Source organism: Camelus dromedarius, chromosome 3 (genome assembly GCF_036321535.1).
Source record: "Camelus dromedarius isolate mCamDro1 chromosome 3, mCamDro1.pat, whole genome shotgun sequence".
NCBI classification, from domain to species: domain Eukaryota; kingdom Metazoa; phylum Chordata; class Mammalia; order Artiodactyla; family Camelidae; genus Camelus; species Camelus dromedarius.
In genome coordinates, this window is record NC_087438.1 from 77,462,717 (window position 1) to 77,479,553 (window position 16,837).

General features: G+C 41.6%; 1 protein-coding gene across 3 annotated transcripts in view; it reads left to right on the forward strand.

The window, feature by feature from the left end:
* The window catches only part of EPB41L4A (erythrocyte membrane protein band 4.1 like 4A), a 217,768-nt gene that overhangs the window by 179,707 nt on the left and 21,224 nt on the right, over window positions 1-16,837 (forward strand). For all 3 annotated transcript variants that reach the window (XM_010987509.3, XM_010987510.3, XM_064483177.1), the window contains 2 exons: window positions 6,256-6,303; window positions 7,179-7,256. In XM_010987509.3, coding sequence (XP_010985811.1) covers window positions 6,256-6,303; window positions 7,179-7,256 — 126 coding nt within the window. The remainder of the gene's footprint in view (window positions 1-6,255; window positions 6,304-7,178; window positions 7,257-16,837) is intronic.

Here is a 16,837-nt window from a genome sequence, read left to right on the forward strand (position 1 = left end):
GGCCTTTCCAGCAGAGAGGGATTAATGCGGGGATTGGTGCACAAGTGTGAGCAGGACTGAAGGAGCAACAGGCAGAGAGGGGTGCAGGTCTGCCATCTGGACGCTGTGCTGCCCATGGGGTAAGAGGAGAGAAGGGGGTGTTACCCAGAAACCTGAGGCTGCTTCCACCTTTGAGCTGGCCCCCGTGAGCCTGTGCTTGCTGCTGTCACTGCCAAGGGCACCGCCACTGTATAAAGGACTCTTGCTGCCACTGCCAGAGATGCCACCAGCACAGCTAACGCTGTGGAACCCCCACTTTTAAGGAGTGTAATGGTAGGTGTCACAGGTAATGCCAGAAGCAAAATTGCTTCCCCTTTTCTCCTGCCTTCAAATCCTACCTAAGCTCCTAAGAGGCAAGGAGTCCAGGAAAATGTCATTTTCAGGCTTCTAGTCTTGGTAGTAGAGGGGAGATTATAGATAGGTCTGGATGGGGCTGGGGCCGATGGAAAATACCTAGCCCAGCATTATTACCTCACTTTTTCAGATGAGAAAACTGAGGCTTGGGGAGAAAATGGTAACTGTTCCTTATGACACATCTGGAACTTAGAGTCAGGTCTGTCCATCTGAAAAAGGCAGGGATAATGAGCCATCATTTGAATAAGGCAGGGAAAGATTTTCTGCCCTCCTTCCCTACCAACCATCGGGTCCACTTGGACAAGACTTAAAACCAAGGCAACATCACTGGGAAACACTTTAAAGTGCATTTGTGTGTATGTGTGTGTCAAGGGCATGTGGGTAGTGGGAATCGCTAAATATATTGAGATTTTTGGCACTGTATGATTATTGTTAAATAGATAGGTTTTTAAAGTTTTTCATCCTGAATTATTAGTGTACTTTGTCAGCTTTCCCTAAATAAAATAATTGCACACATTGAGCAGATGGTCATTTTGATTTTAGTATGTTTGAAAATGAATTTATCAACTTTTTACATGATCAAAATTTACATTTTTTCCTCCAAACTAATTGTTGAAATAGTTTGGAGCACACATATTCCCAAATCCAGATTTAATGACTTGTATATTACAGTACATTTTCTGCTGGTTTCCTGTGTAATCTAGAGAAGTAACTGTGATGAGTGATACAGGATCCTTTCATTAGCATCATCCAGGGGAAAGACTATTTTGATTCTACAGGGAAGGAAAGCTTTTTGTCTGAGCACCAGGGCCTTCCATCTGGCTCTGTGTGGTACTTGCAAGGTCTCTGATTGGGCGTGTGTGTTTTGAGGAGACTAGACATTGCAGCGTGTTGGCATAAAGAACCACAGCTCATTCTTTGTTTCTTTCCACTCTGAATGTCCTGCAATTGTCCCTGTCCTTCTCAGTCTTGTTCTGTCTTCACACATATTTACCTTGCCCCTGGGCACAAATCCCTGGGTAGCTGGATCAACTCTGACATTTAAAACCGAGATTTGTCATCACCGTGGAAGACTCTCAAGGGCTTACATTTATTCATAAAGAAATTCTATTTTGCAGTGAATGGCCGAGATAATGCAAAACATCAAAATTTCATATTTTGCCAGTTGTTTGTCATTAGATGGATAAATCTATTAAATTCTGGCCAAGTCTAGAACATTGGTCCTTAACCTTTTTGGGTGATGAAACTCTCTGAGAATCTGATGAAATGTTGGATTCATTCCCTAGAGGGGAAAAGCACATAATTAAATACACATATGAATTTTCATATAATTTTTCAAGGTTCATGGAGCCCCTAAAGCCTGCTTGTTTAAACATTTCTGGAAGAAGAAAGCTAGCCTACTTACTGATGGTACAATTTATTTTCACCTCTGTCCATTTTCACACTTGAAAATGTTTATTGGGTGCCTACTTTATGGCAGGCACTGTGTTAAACAGCACTAGAGAACGTCCCTGACCTTTGGGAGCTTACATTCTGGGGAAGAAATACACGAATCACACAAATGCATGTGCAGTTGTAACTTTCCTATATCCTTGGGGGGTAGGGGGAGCGGAGTTAATATGGCGCTTATAGGGATTTATAAGAACTTGTTATTGAAACCTAACATGCCTTCAGAAAAGGCCACACATCGTAAATATAAGTGTGATAAATTTTTACAAATCAAACACCTGTGTAACCAGCACTACTAAGGGAAGTGTTGCTGAGTCCTTGAGTCAAGGAGGTTAGGAAATGTTCCTTGAGGTTGGATGCCTGAACTGGGCTCTGAGATACAGAGCAGGCAGAGAGAGGAAAAATCATTCCAGGTTGAAGGGCTAGCGTGTGCAGGGGCCTTCCAATGGAAGGGAGCCAGGAGCGTTTGTGGCAAGGGTGAAAGGTCAGTGTTGCTCAAGCACTGAGTGAACGGAAATGTGTTAGAAATGAGCTTGAGAGAAAGATGGGGCCAGACCTCAAAGGACACCTGGGCCTTGTTGAGGATTTTGGTTGTTATAATGGGGTGATAACACAACTGCATTTATGTTGTGTGAAGATGATCCTTATTGTCCTGTGGAGAAAAGGCAGAAGAGGGTAGTAGAGGAAATAAGAGCAGGCATCAGGCTATCATATGAGTCCTGGTGAAAGAGAGTGGGAGCTTGGGCCAAGGTTGTGATGTGGAGATAGAAGGAAGTGGATGGTTTTGAGACCCTTTAGGAGGTAGAAGCAATGGGACTGGAAGGATCAAAATGAGGGGTAAAGGAGTGACAGATGTCAAGAATGAAATCCAGGCTTGTGCAGTTTTAGGGATTGAGGTGTGATGTATCAAAGTAAAACTCACCTGGACGTAACAGGCTCAAGAACGGTAACTCTGAGTTTGGTTGTTGATATGTTGAATTTGTGATACCCTTGAGATGTCCATGTGTGGGATTTACATGGATTGTTTGATATAAGTCAGGTGCTGGATTAGCCATCTGGACTGAAATGTAAATTTCTTAAAGATGTTAGTTGAAATATGAAATAGATATGAGGCTGTCTGGAGAAGATAGTATAGGTAGAATGCTAAGAAGCCAGTGACAGAGCTGTGAGAAGCTAGCATTTATTTGCCTTCATTGAAGAGGATTACTTTGTAAAACAGAGAAATTGTGTCCATGTGAAAAATCAAGAGAGTGAAAAATCTGCTTACCGAGTAGCTCCCTTTTCTCTTCATTCTCAGAATGCTGGAAACCAGGCTTATGTCTCCCAGGCATGAGATTAGGGAATCTCACTGTAAGATATGGACAGATACAAGAGAAAAGACCTACAGATACCAACTTTCAAAGGATCCTCCAATGAAATGCTTGAAATTACCCACATTACTTTGTTCCAGATTGCAGTGAAGCCATCAGTTAACATGCACCACACCATCCGGGGGTTCCCAGACTTTTTAGTGCCTCATGTTTAAATGAAGAGAGCTGTAATCACCTGGCGTTTGAGGATAGCTTGTCTTTGGAAAGACAGGGACTGAAGCCAACAATTAGAGAGTATGTGGGGGGAACTCACAGGAGATAGAGACAATACAAGAAACTGAAAAATTTCTAAAATTTATAATTATTATCTTTAGAAAAATGAAAACTTTGATAGTGAAAGGGAAGAGTGAATAAGAATTCTTAGATTTTAAATGGATAGGGTAGAATTTTAAATAATCAATAGACAATTTGGAAGATAAAGCTAAGGAACTCTTCCCCAAAGTAGAAGCAAAACAAAACAAATATATGGAAATAAGATTTGAAAATGATCAAACGTGGTTATCAAATATCTGACTGATGAAATTTCCAAGGGAAAAAAAATTCAAAAATTGCAGGAGAGGAAATTATTAAGGAAATAGTACAAGAAAATACCCCAGAATGGAATTATTTAACTTTATGGAGAGAACCCACTGAGCATTTGGCATAATAGATTGAAAAATCTAATTCTTCATTTAATGTCAAAACGTTACAGATTTAAAGAGAATTTTTAAAACTTGGAGTCAGGGAGGAAACTGAAAGAGAAAAAAAAGTCCATGCACAAATGGTCACAAATTAGAATCATGGCATTTGGCTGCTTAACAGCAAAAGTAGGGGAAGAAGATAATGAGGCATTGCCTTCAAATGCTGAAGGAAGATTATTTTCAGTTTAGGAGTCTATATCCAGATAAACTGTAATTATATGTGTAGAATAAAGACATTTTCAGAAATTCAGCTCTCAAAAAAAAAAAATTATACTTGCCGTGCACATTTTCTCTGTCAACAACTGGAAGATAAGTTCCACCAAAAACCAAGACAAGAGGCCATGAGACCTGGAAATACGGGATCCATCATACAGAGAAGCAAAAGGAATTCCTTGGCTCACGGTGAAGGGAGTTCATCAAAGTGATATTCATACAGAAGTATTAGACAGCAGACTGTCCAGATGTGAGCAGAAGGGCAGAGGGCTCCAGGAGGGATGTAGATGGAACTTGCAGATCACTTGAGTATTCATCCATCTCAGGAGGGGTTTTGCAGCTCTCTCGGAGTTTGGATGAAGTAGTGACAAGCACCAGGCTAACTAAGCATCTGATAGATAATAGAAAACTAGGCAGTTACCATCTCTAAGAAAAATTAAATCTATATAAGAATGGAATTGTGTCCCTGAAACACTATTTAGATCATCTATGAATGATAATTATATAATTGTGTCTATATTGAGTAGTTATTCAAAGATGTGGTGTAAAGACAGGGACGTACCAATGTTATTTGATGTGATTATGTTGGAAAATGGAAGAACGCAAGTAGTGATGGTGACATTAAAGAGCCTGTATGTCCTGACCAGAGTGCAAAGGCACATATAACAGAGGGTAAGGAAATGGAGACAAAGGGTATAGACACCTCTCTCAAAAAGTGTGGCTCTGAGGAAGACAGGAGAGACTGGGGAAAATCGTGGGGAATCTGGAGTCAAAGTAGGTGTGTTTGAATAGGAGAGACCCGAGAATGTGAAAAGCTGGTAAAAGAATTTGCCCTAAGGACAAGTTGAATATATGTAAGAGATAAGAGGGTCATTAATGACAGTCATTGAATAGATAAGAGGTGATGGGACCCACACAACACAGGTGAAGGGGCTGACCTTAGTTGAAGGACAATTCCGTAAATAAGAGAGGGACATGTTGGTAAGTTTTATTTTTGGTAACAGGAAAATGAATAAGTTCCCATCTGGTGGCTGCTTTTCCCTTTGGAAGGAGAACACAAAGTCATCTGCTGAAGTAGTACTACAGAGGGTCAGAGGGTTGCAAGGTAAAAAGAGTTTGAAACTGCTTTACAGAAACTGAGAGTCCTTAGATCAGAGAAAGGTGGTGGGGCTGCTGGCTTGTGTTGTCAGTCCACTTGAGGTCATGAACGTGGATTTGCAGTGTAGCTAATACGCTCTTCTGTGTGACTCCATCGAACACTGCTCAGCCACCTTTTGAGGGCCTGCCCTCAAAACTGGGTTTGTTTGCCCAACTTGTAGCAAGTCAAATGCTGAGATGCCAGCGTTTGTAGCAGAGAAACAGCAAGGTGATGGGAGAACACATCTTAAATCTGCCTCCCCAAAGACAGGGCTGAGGGATATTTATGGGATAAAGAGGCAGGGTGGTCCCAGGCATGGGGAAAGGTGATTGGAGGTAAGAAAAGTGAGGTAATTGATGTTCTGTGCAAGCATAGTTGTGCTTCATGGCTTTTTATAGGATGTGTGTTCAGGAAATGGCAGAGTTAGCATGTTCTGAGGGTGGAGTTTGGGGCCCTCCGATGTCAAAATGTTGTCCATAGGACACTCACACAGGCCTGTTTGAATGGTCATTGGTCTCACCTGGTCTGCACTGCGCAAGAACTAACAAGTTCCTGAAAAACAACTTACACCACCATTACTGCAGTGACCCATGTGTCAGAGGTGTTAGGTATAAGGAAGCTAGTAGGCATTTAGTTTAAAATCAACTAGAAGCAAGCAAGGCGGGTTGGATTTGTCAGGCCTAATCAGGTTAGTTCTCGGTTTCAATTGCAGATCTAGGAACGACAGCTGAACTCCATCACTGGATGAATGGAACGTAACAGATGTGCTGCGCATTGATATTTATGGACTGTTCATAGCCCCCGCTAGATTGCTGGCTTCTTGAGGCCAGTTTGTGTTATGTTTCTGGGACCTGTTGTAGGGCTGGGCACCTGTGTGTGAAATGTTTGGTGAATGGATGACTACATAATAGATATGAATTAACTGAAGTGAAACTCATTTTGGTGTGCTTCCTTCAGCCAGTTGATAATTTTCTATTCTCCTTAATGTTTTCATTTATTTGTTTTTTTATAGGAAAGCCCATAACAGTGGTGAAGACTCAGATCTAAAGCAAAGGAGGAGGTAACCACAAAATGGAGGGAGGGTCCAGGGAGACAGAGGAAGTTTTAGCAGATTAGCACTTGGGAAATGTTTTTTTAATTAGTGGCTGCTTTTAGAGTATTACAATTTTTCTAACATTTTATATAATTTCTAAATAACAATTTTGGCTTCAACTGGTTCACTGTCTTCCTTTCTTTAAAATCCTTAGGATTTCTTTTTTTTCCTTTGTGTCTCAGAGGAGCAGTCTCTGTTATCTGCTGCTACATTAAAACTTCCCAGAACTTGTATCTCGTATAATTCTGTTGATTGATCAGGTACTTCTTTAGCTGGTCTGGCTAGTCTCTGGCAGAATGGCTGGTGGCCTGGGACCTCTCTCTCTATCTCCGTGGTCTCTGCACCGGCTAACCTAGGTAGCTGTGAGGAAAGAGAAGCTACCAGTCCAGTTAAGAGATAGTCCTGGAACTGGCGGAGTATCCCTTCCACCTCTTTCTGTTGGTAAAATCAGTCACCGGACCAGCACAAATTCAAGGGGAGGGGAAATAAACTCTGCATCTCCCCGTGGAGGTGTAGGGGTTTGACGGCTTTGTGTCCATGTTTAGTCCAGCCCAAGGGGCTTGTAGCTTTTCCATATCAGAGTTCTGTTGGAAATGCCTGATGCCCTGGTCCTTTCTGGGTGCGTGGTGACATTGGCTTTAATCTGCTTTCATGTTTCTGTGGACATTCAGCTGCCTGGCTGAGCTGAGGAGCGCTGACTGGGAGAGAGCTAAGGCAGCTACTTAGCTTTGGATTGGTAATTTTACTGCAAAATGAGTTCCAAAGAACCGACATGAACCTTTCAGAAATTTTTCATTTGTCATAAACGTGGGTTTTTCCTTTTGCCCTTGTTTTGTTTCCAGGTCGCGCTCGCGCTGTAACACAAGCAGCGGTAGTGAATCGGAAAATTCCAATAGAGAACACCGGAAAAAGAGGAACAGGTAATGTTGGAATATCGCAGTTAAAGTGGAACTCTGAAATCGGAGCTGCCACTGGTTGTAGAAGATGTATGTCCTGTTAACTTTTATGCTTGATTTTTCTCATCTGTGTTTAAGAGGGAATCTGGCACGATTTTAAAGCACTATTTTAGGAGACCTCAGCTCTTTGAACTGAATTTGTTATCTTCATAGTAAGATGATTAAACAATTTGATTGTGAGGTCCCTTCTTCTTAATTAAAAAAAATGATGATCTGTGCTTAGGTACAATGTGCAGTGAATTTGTGAGGGTGGTAAGAAATTTTACCATTTGTAGAGGAATTTCTCAGTGAAGTATCTTTTAACATGACATCCCTACACTTTACCCAAGCCCAAAACGAGACACTCACAGTATCAAGTTTCAGCCTTATGTATAGATACATGCAAATACGCATTTATACTCATCAGGCACACAGTTAGATGGGTAAATGCAGTTAGTTCATATTTTTAAGGCTTGTTCTTAAGAGCTTGTTAATAACATCGTTTGACAAGTAATCAGTATTAGGGATGGATTAATATATTAATCAGTTCTTCCTAGTTCTGGAATATTTATTTGAAAACAAGTAATCACGTGGTGAAGGAGCACCGGCTTGGGGAGGAGAGGGATTTTGTTACTGGGTAGGCCAACTTCTAACCCAGTGGTTCTCATTGGGGGACAATTTTTTCTTCTCTCTGTTCTCTGAGGACATTTGGCAATGTTTGGGGTACTTTTGGCTGTCACGATTGGTTGGGGGATTGCTGCTGGCAAGGGATGCTGTTAAACATATTGCAGTGCACAGGACAGCACCCCCCAACAAAGAAATATCTGGCCTAGAAAACATCAGTACTGGACTGTTGGGAAATCCTTTTTCATCTGATGTGGACTCTGGCGTGGCTGCTTTCTTTTTCTGGGTCTTTTTCTCCTCTGTAAAATGAGGAAGTTGGATGAGATAATCTCCTTCTTTAATGCTCACAGCCCTTGTGCTTGGCACACATTGAATCGGCCTCCCTCCCCAACTATAAAGTGTGTAATAACAGCCCAGACAGCATTGTAAGAGTGGACCATTTTCTTAGGAAATCTTTCTGCCTGCAGCCTTCTTAGGGGCTGGAATCGCACTAGATAGAAGTGAGATCTCAGCACATTATGACAGCTTTCTCAAGGAAATGATTTCAGTTTCTTCATCTATAAAAACCCAAGTGTAGGGGTTAGCTCTCCCTCAGGTACCCTCTTCCCATTCTGAAAATTCTGTGCTCCTGCACAAACAACACAAATCAAACAACCCCTTCCAATCTGTCCTTATTGATCAAGCCAGTATCTTAGCAAATACCTTTGCTTTGCTTGGTGTATTCTAAGTTGTGCTCACAGATGCTCTATCCTCAGAAGGTAGCCTGTTTAAACACAGTGTCTTGTAGGGCCCGAAGTGCTCACAGTGACATTTGCTATCTAAATGAGACATTATTTAAAGGTTGCCCACAAATTCTCAAATAGCTCATGGCTGATCTAGTGGCACTGGCTTCAGTATTCCTTGTAGGTGTTTTCTCCTTCCAGAGTCCCCCCAACCCTAAGTCCGTGAACAATGTCTTAGACTGCCTTTCTTTGTGCTGTGTAAGTAGCGTACTTTAGAATGATGGTGGTTCTGAATGTTTACATGCTAATGTCTTTGTAAGGCTATTAATGAGAAATCACTTTCAAAACATACTACGCAAAGGCTTTCAAAGTCATTTCTTTTACCTGCAGAAATATTGCCCAGGGTTATACAAGTTGCCTGTGTCTGCAGAAGATGAGGTCTAGCTCTCAGGGGCATAGCTAAAAGTGGGCAGAGGAAGAAATATGTTGCCCAGTTCTAATCCCCATTCCTGAAAACCCTAGTGTAGGTACAGTGTGCAGAGAAGGATGGTGCAACCCATTACACTGTCCCTGGGTACCAAGTACCCATTTCACAGTGCTACCACTAACCTCTCCATCCCATTGTTAGCCTTTAAAATTTTGCCAGAACCCACTCATTCTACCTTGGGATACATGGGCCCGAATATTTATACGGCTGCTCTGCTCATGGTCCCAATATATCTCGTGTCTGTGATGAAAGGTTGTCTAACGATGTCTGACTTTCTGTTTGTGCAGAAGACTTCTTGGTGAGGGGGAGGATGAATCTCTTCAACCTCAGTTGTCCTTCCTCATCTTGGTGGTCAGTGTGACTCAACCGGGCACACAGCAGTGTCCTTTGTGCTTTTATCAAAGGCAATGGTAACCCTAGAATGGGGCAAAGTGAATCCTGTACATGCTGATCCTCTACCTCCTGCCAGCGAGGTCTCTAAATTCAGCCCCGGATGCTTCATCACTTTGGAAACCAGAGCCTGCACCCAACAACCCTGCTTTCCTGTGTCCCTGTGGGAGCTGCAGCCTGGGGTGGAGGGGCAAAGACTGTGCAGATTTGCATTTCAGACACTGTTTTGAAGCCCATGATGTGTCCAGTGGAACTCTGGACAGAGTCTGGTTCACTTTCTGGAGACCCAGTGTGGTCTCTGGGATGCTGTTCCCTGTGCCACTCCTTCTTGCTGGTTTTGCTATTGTTGTTTTTGTTTGTTTGTTTAACATAAGGAAGTCTCTCCTGTTAGGTTTGAGACCACTCTTTGTAAATACTGTTTTTTTCCCACAATGTGTCCCCATTGGAGCTTAAGCTGCTTTGTCGTTCCCATGGATAACAATTTAAACATCTCTCATTTTGTGTGAGGAGAAACAGAAATTAATAAGACAATGTTCATCAATCACCTTTATCCAAAGCAGCAACTGTAGCTTTTAACAACCATGAAGAAAAATTCATAACCTGCACCAACTCTGAAAGGCTCATATAGAAACAAGGATTACTGTTTAGATTCAATTTTAGAAAAATATAACTGCAGATAAACCCCCACTCTGTCAGCTTTGGGTCCAGAGCTGACGAGGCCAGGTGAGTGAGGGTTGTGTGTTGATTGCGGGGTTTCGTTGCACAGGAGTTTCCGACAGCACGAGGGGCTTCAGCCTCCTTTGTTGGGGGAATTGTTAATGTCTTTTTTTATTTCCTTTCACTTCAGTTTTTTTTTTTTTTTTTACCATGTTCATAGTCTGTGTGGATACCTACAGTTCTCCAGGTTTTGAGGTTTGAGAAAATAGTTTTTCCTTCCCTTTTTATAACTAGATAGACGTTGGAGCACAGTTTTGTGGTATAACATCTAAGATGACAGAATGTCCTTATTTTCCCCTCAGTGTCTCTACTTACACCTCAACTCCTCTCTTCTCTCGCCTCCCTTTTTCCTCTATCACATTATTTTACCTTGCCCTGTTCCCCCCTTTCTTTTCTTTTCTTTTTTTTAGCTTCTTTCCCACTCTTTCTTTTCTATCTTCTCTGACTTCTGTCTCTGTTTAGGAGCCAGTGATGTGTCAGAAAAACCCCAAGGATGTGGGTGAAGGTTTTGGTTCTGCCATGTTCCTGCTATTTGAGCTTGGGCAACTTTTTAACCAGTTTAAACCTTAGTTTTCTCATCCTTAAAGTGGACTGTATACTACCAGGTCCGTTCCCTTGGATGAGTTACTGCAAAGACCAAATGAAATCTAAGAGGTGATAGCGCTTTGGTGGCAAGAGCCAAAGAGTTTGATACCTGACTTTGGAGTTGCCGCCTCTTCTTTGACTGTCCCACCTCCCCTCCACCCCTTTTTCAGCCTTTTCCACTTTTCTTTTAACTTCGTCTTCCATTTTCTCACCTTCCCTAACTTTCTTTACACATTTGTATTTTCAGACCAGGCATTCTTATCTTCTAATTCATGAGTGGGTTTTAGAGGTCTTATAACCCTGAGAAATTGTATGCAAAATTTTGTATGTTTCCAAGTACGTGATTTTCCGGTGATAAGATCTGTAGATTTTTATCAGATTCTTAAGGGAGTATCTGGCCTCCAAAAAGTTATGAAGTAGTCATTATGATCTAAATAGTGAAAGATTGATTTGGGGAAATGAAATTGTTACTTCAGTTCACTGGTAGGATTGAAAACTACATGGCTTCAAATATCTTTCGAGATTACTTACTTTGCTATACTGATTTGTGAAAAAATTGGTTCAAATTCATCAGATTGGAAACTTACCAAGTACAAAGCCAGTATGAAGTTAATGATCTATGTGAATATTAGATTGCATTCATTTTCACCAGTTAGAATTTTGAAACTTGCCCCCTAAAATCAGAAGGGTCAGTCCTGTGGGTCTGAGCCCCGGGGCCATGCTCCGGACTCGCCCGCAGGGTATGCTGAAGGAGAACCTAGGAAGTAGACTTATCAGAGTGAAGCCTTTCATAAACCAGCTTTCCCTGAAAATACCGTGAGCTTAATAAAATATCCTTCACATTCAAAGAAACTGGTCTGCAAAATCTCCTTTGTGCTGCTGATGAACATCAGCACTCTTCTGAGCCTTCACTGGGGAGGGTGGGTGGATTTCTCAGTCATTAGCTTTGATGTGTTGCTAGGCTTTTAGGATTTGAAGTGGGAGATTTGAAGGAGGTGGGGGGCCGTGATGCAGGGAGCTGGTCTGGTGTTTTTTGCATAAGCATGAAAGTGGAAGTAACTCTTCAGCCTGGTGAGGATTAGAAGACAGAAATGAGAGAAGCTTGGGGTAAGAGCAGGACTAGAGTAAATTGGCAACAGGGGACATTTGGACCTTTCCCAAATTTGATTCTGGGATATTTGCATCATGATCACATCAGTTATGTACATGAGGCGATGTGTGTGCACATGTGCGCCTGTGTGGGTGAAACAGCACTGAACAAAGAATTCGGGGCCATGCATTAGGAATTTGGCCCTGCTTTGAAGATCACTGTGCCTAGGAGCTAGTTCCTTTACCCTCTGAATTTTAGTTTTCTCACATGCAAAGTGGAATAATACCTGCCCTGCCTACCTCATGAGCTTTGTGAGGATCTGAGATAATGGATGTGCTTTGAAAAGCAGAAAGTGCCCTGCATGGGCCAGTTCTATCCGATTAATGAGAATGTTCAGCGCTGCTCAGTGTTATCTGAAGTCCCTGTTGTATCTGGAAAATGGGGCCCAACTCCCTGTAACAAAAAAGAAGTCAGTGTTTCTAGCATGAATTTGTTCTGCCACAAATGTTAGAGTTTCTTCCTGCCTTTTAGATGTCTTTTGGAATTGGTATCTGAGTAATGGATTAAGATGGTTTTAAGTATTTTAAGTATTTTTAAGTGTTCCACAAGATCTTTTATATTATTTTCCTAAAAAAGTGAAGAGACTGTCCTCTTTGGCACTGCAGCTAACAGAGACAATACATCTGAAATGGCAAATCGAGATCACAGTTTGGGGAGGGTCTTATTGTTGTTAGAATGATAAAACAAAACAAAACAGGATTGTCCTGGTGCCCTAGGGGAAAAATGTGTTTTGGATGATGGTAGACTTAAACCAGGGGCCTTTTCTTCCGCATGGCCTGAAAATGGGTGACTGTTTCCTTGCCAGCAGTCCCTACTGCACAGTCCCTGTCCCTGGCTGAAGGGGAGGGGCTGCACAAAAGGTAAACGTTGTGTGTATGGGGAAGGCAGTTGGTCCAAAGCCAGTGGAAGTGATGTTCATCATGCTACAGACAGCAAGGTTTGTGGTTTCCACTTTAATAAGCCATATTAAGATTTAGACATTTGATGTGGATGATTTAGGGTTTGCAGAGCATAAACCCATGTTGGCAGAGATGACTGTGGAAGTGCGGAGCTGCGGCAGCTGAGGAGTGCTGTCAGATGACTGAGGGAGAGCAAAGCAGGGTGACCAGTTGTGAAGACAAGGAGAGCTTGAGAGGGAAGCTGTGCCCAAGGCAGCCCGTTTTAGTAGGGAGAGCACAAGGAATAAGCAGAAGAGGTGGAAGCACCTTTAAGAGCAAATAAGAATAATTTATTGATGATGGGGAAGGTGGAAAAAGCAAATGAATTTCTGGCTTCCTGGTCTTCAGGGAGCATATTGACAGATGCCTGAAACCAACGTAAATTTCCCTTGGGAAGAAAAACTACTGGAAAAAAAAACAAACAAAGATTGCTTTATATTGGTTTATAGCAGGTGATCCAAAAATGAGTGCAATTGATGAGAAACACCAGTCCACAATGAGTTGGGACCTGCAGGTTCAATATTAGCAGTGGAGTGTCCATATGGAACAGTTGTCTAGAAGGTCATGCTATAGCTGAAGAGTAGATGTTTGTGTTAATGTGTCTGAATGGTCTGGAAATAAAGCACAAATAGAGAGACATAGAGTCTTAAAGCTATAAAGGATCTTTACAATAATTCAGTAGATGAAGAAACAGACCTGCCGGAGAAGGTTAAGCGTTTTGCCCAGGGTCTGAGTCAGATAATGGCAGAGCCTGAACTAGGCAGAACTCAGGAACAATGTGTTTTCCCCTTACCATTAGATACTTGCTCTGTAAGATTTTTCAGGTTTAGTATTAAACATGGTCTTTATCTCTGTGAATGGGAAATGAATTAAGAACTAAGAACTGGTATAAAGGAAGGTCTTATTAGGAACAGAACTGCCCGGGAACAGGTGGAGGACAAAGGAAAGCCCACAGGGGCTCATAGAAGAATTCATTGGATAATGTGAAGGATTTTGCAGAAGAGGCAGAACTGTAATTGGGAAGACAGGAAAGAAGAGACTAGGAATAGTCATTATCTTCATTATTGTTATCAAACGATTATGTGGCATTTCATCTTCAAAACCTTTTTCAAACTTTAATTAAGTGTCAAATATAGTTAAAAATCTAAATTGCATGGGTAGTCTGGAGAAGTACAGTGTTGAAGTTTGGTGAGACATGGAGGAAATAGATCAGAATTCTCTTATTCTGAAACATTATTGGAAAATGCTCTCTTCTAGGGTAATGGTCTCCCTTATACATTAATTGAAAAATAAAAGCCTTTTTATGGTACGGCTTCTTAGCCCAGCTGTTAACTCTCTTTAGTTGTACATGAGAAAATAGATAAAATGTGATAAATGTAATTACTGCATTGAAGGATACAGGAAAGAAATATTTATCATTTTTGAGGCTCAACTTTAAATGTAACATTTGAAAACGAATACATCCTCAATGAGAATTAGAACAGACTCTTCCCCCCTTAAGCCTTTTTATTCTTCATAGTGTAAACACCGACATTAAAGTTAACATAGAACAGGAAAGGAGCAAAACCCAACACTATGTGTGTCCTACACCAAGGATAAATGAGACTTACAAGGCAGAATCATTATAGGAGACATCTTTTACATTTAATTACTTCTTTAGTTACTCATGCAGAAGCAAAATAGTTAACTCCTGCCTCTTAAGGACTGAGTGTTATGATATCCTTGCCTTTAGAGCTAGAATTTTTCCTTTCCATGCAGCATCTGTATTTTCTGGAGCAGTTCACTGATGGGAGAAATGACACTTTCATTCTTGTAATGAGGTACCATTAACCAGAGGCCTTTTGTAAGGGTGTAATTTCAAACTTCATTACAGACTAAGGCAGCCTCACCACCCGTTACTCAGGAAGATGTGCTTCTGTTGTGACTCTCCAATGAGTCTTACATTTTTAATGCCCCCTGTTAGAATATTTATGAAACAGTGTCACCGGTAGAGGGCATCTGTCTTTGAAACATGTGGGTCACAAGAAAATTAACCGACAGGGTTTTGCTGCCCTCACTTTAGACTTTTGATTAGGAAAATAAAAATTAAAGGTACATGCCGTAGTCTGAAATTTTCAGATTTAGTTCTTATTACGAGTAAGGTACAGAAAACACATGTGCTCATGTCTCAGGAAGGTATCTCCTTCCTGAGTTTTTAATTAATTTTTGTCATCAGAGTGAAACGGGAGTATGAAGGTCACCAGCTAAATTCTACCACAGCAGAGAGTAAGCGTACAGCAGTTGTGCTGCCTTTGAAATGTCATGGGGATGTTCCTCTGGGAAAACTGTGTTGGCCCCAGTCAGGTCTCACCCTTGCTGATAAGCTTGACCCTCAAAAATATTTCAAGAAGCTGACTTACTGATTGAAAAAAAATTAATATGGTGAGATTAAGTCCTGTCCATGAACTGTGCAGTGATTTAGGTCAGAATGGAAGCCACAGTCTAAAAGATTCCAGGATTAGAACTTGGGAGGACCTGTTCTCTGCCTGGACAGTGTGAGTGTGGGTTCCTGTGGGAGGGGAGATACCTTCCTGTTAGCCTTACACCTTCCCACTGACCATCTCTTCCTAACTTTGGGTCCCTCAGTCCTGGGAGTGTCCAGGACCGTCCCCTCACCAGCGGGCCTGGTGACTCACTGGCTGTCACATGACACATAGAATGGCTTGGAGGTATAGGTTCTGGCTATGAAAATACGTGTGTGTGTGTGTGTGTGTGTGTGTGTCTACACACATGGCATTTTCAAATGAGAGTGTTTCAAAGAATGACTAATAATTATGACCTCATATTTTTCTTCAGATATTTCTAATATTCAGATTCATAGCTATGTATGTTCAATTTTAATTTCCTTTGCACAAGCCATGAGAGAGAGAGCAATGTTCTTGAATTTGTGAAAAATACCATGGCTGTATCCTATTAATATTCAAACAATAGGCTATTAGAAATGAAAGCTTTAGTGAGGAAATACATACAGTTCAAAGCCTTGAAGTGTGTGACGGATAATTTTTTACTTAACACAATTCCTCTTTAATCTAGAGAGATTTAAATAGCTTCTTCCTCATAAGCTACTTTTTAAAATAAAACTTGAATATGCTTTCCATTGTCTCTGTTTAAGTATATGTGAAATGAATATGTGTCACTCATCTGCTGATTTGCATTATAAGCAAATCCAGATACCCACCCCACAGTCTGTGCTAAGTGCTGTAACAGGGCAACCGAAAGACATCTGTTCAGCGGGAGAAATGACTCCAAACTTGCCTGTTCTTCTGATTTTTGTTTTGAAGCCAATATGCTCATGCAATCACAGTACTGGGCTGATTACCGTGCAGTTCTGTGCTGCTCTCCCACGCCCTGGGAGCATCAGTGCGAAAGAAACACCCTGGAGCAGCTTTCTGAAGAACTTACATAAATTTAAACTTAAAGATTCAAATAACAGGTGTTTGATTTTCACAAGAAGTACTCATGGCTTCACAGCATCATTGCAGTGCATTCCAGACATTATTTATACTTTAATTAAGTGCTTGATTCCCCTTCTCTCCCCTGCAACACTTCACCCTCTTTTTTAAGAAAGTCTTGATACAGCGAAGGTCCACAACTTCTGCAGGCTGAAGTTGGTCTGTGGATGGGTTTTGCTAGGTCCATACATAACTGGTTGCCATTACTTAAAAAATAGTTCATTTTAGGAAATCCAGATCTGTGGATTATCTTTAAAAGAAACTGAGAGGATTTGGTAACACTGCCCCATGATCTCACATGGCAAGTGCCTGTGCCCCCCAAGTAACACGGCCCCCCACCCCTCATTTCCCTTTCCCTCGTTTACGTTCCCTGCAAGCCCTCTGGCCGCACTGAGTGCACAGCCTTCATTCCCTTTTAGACATGTGAGCAGTGTAATCAGGATGCTCTGTGCCTACTCAACT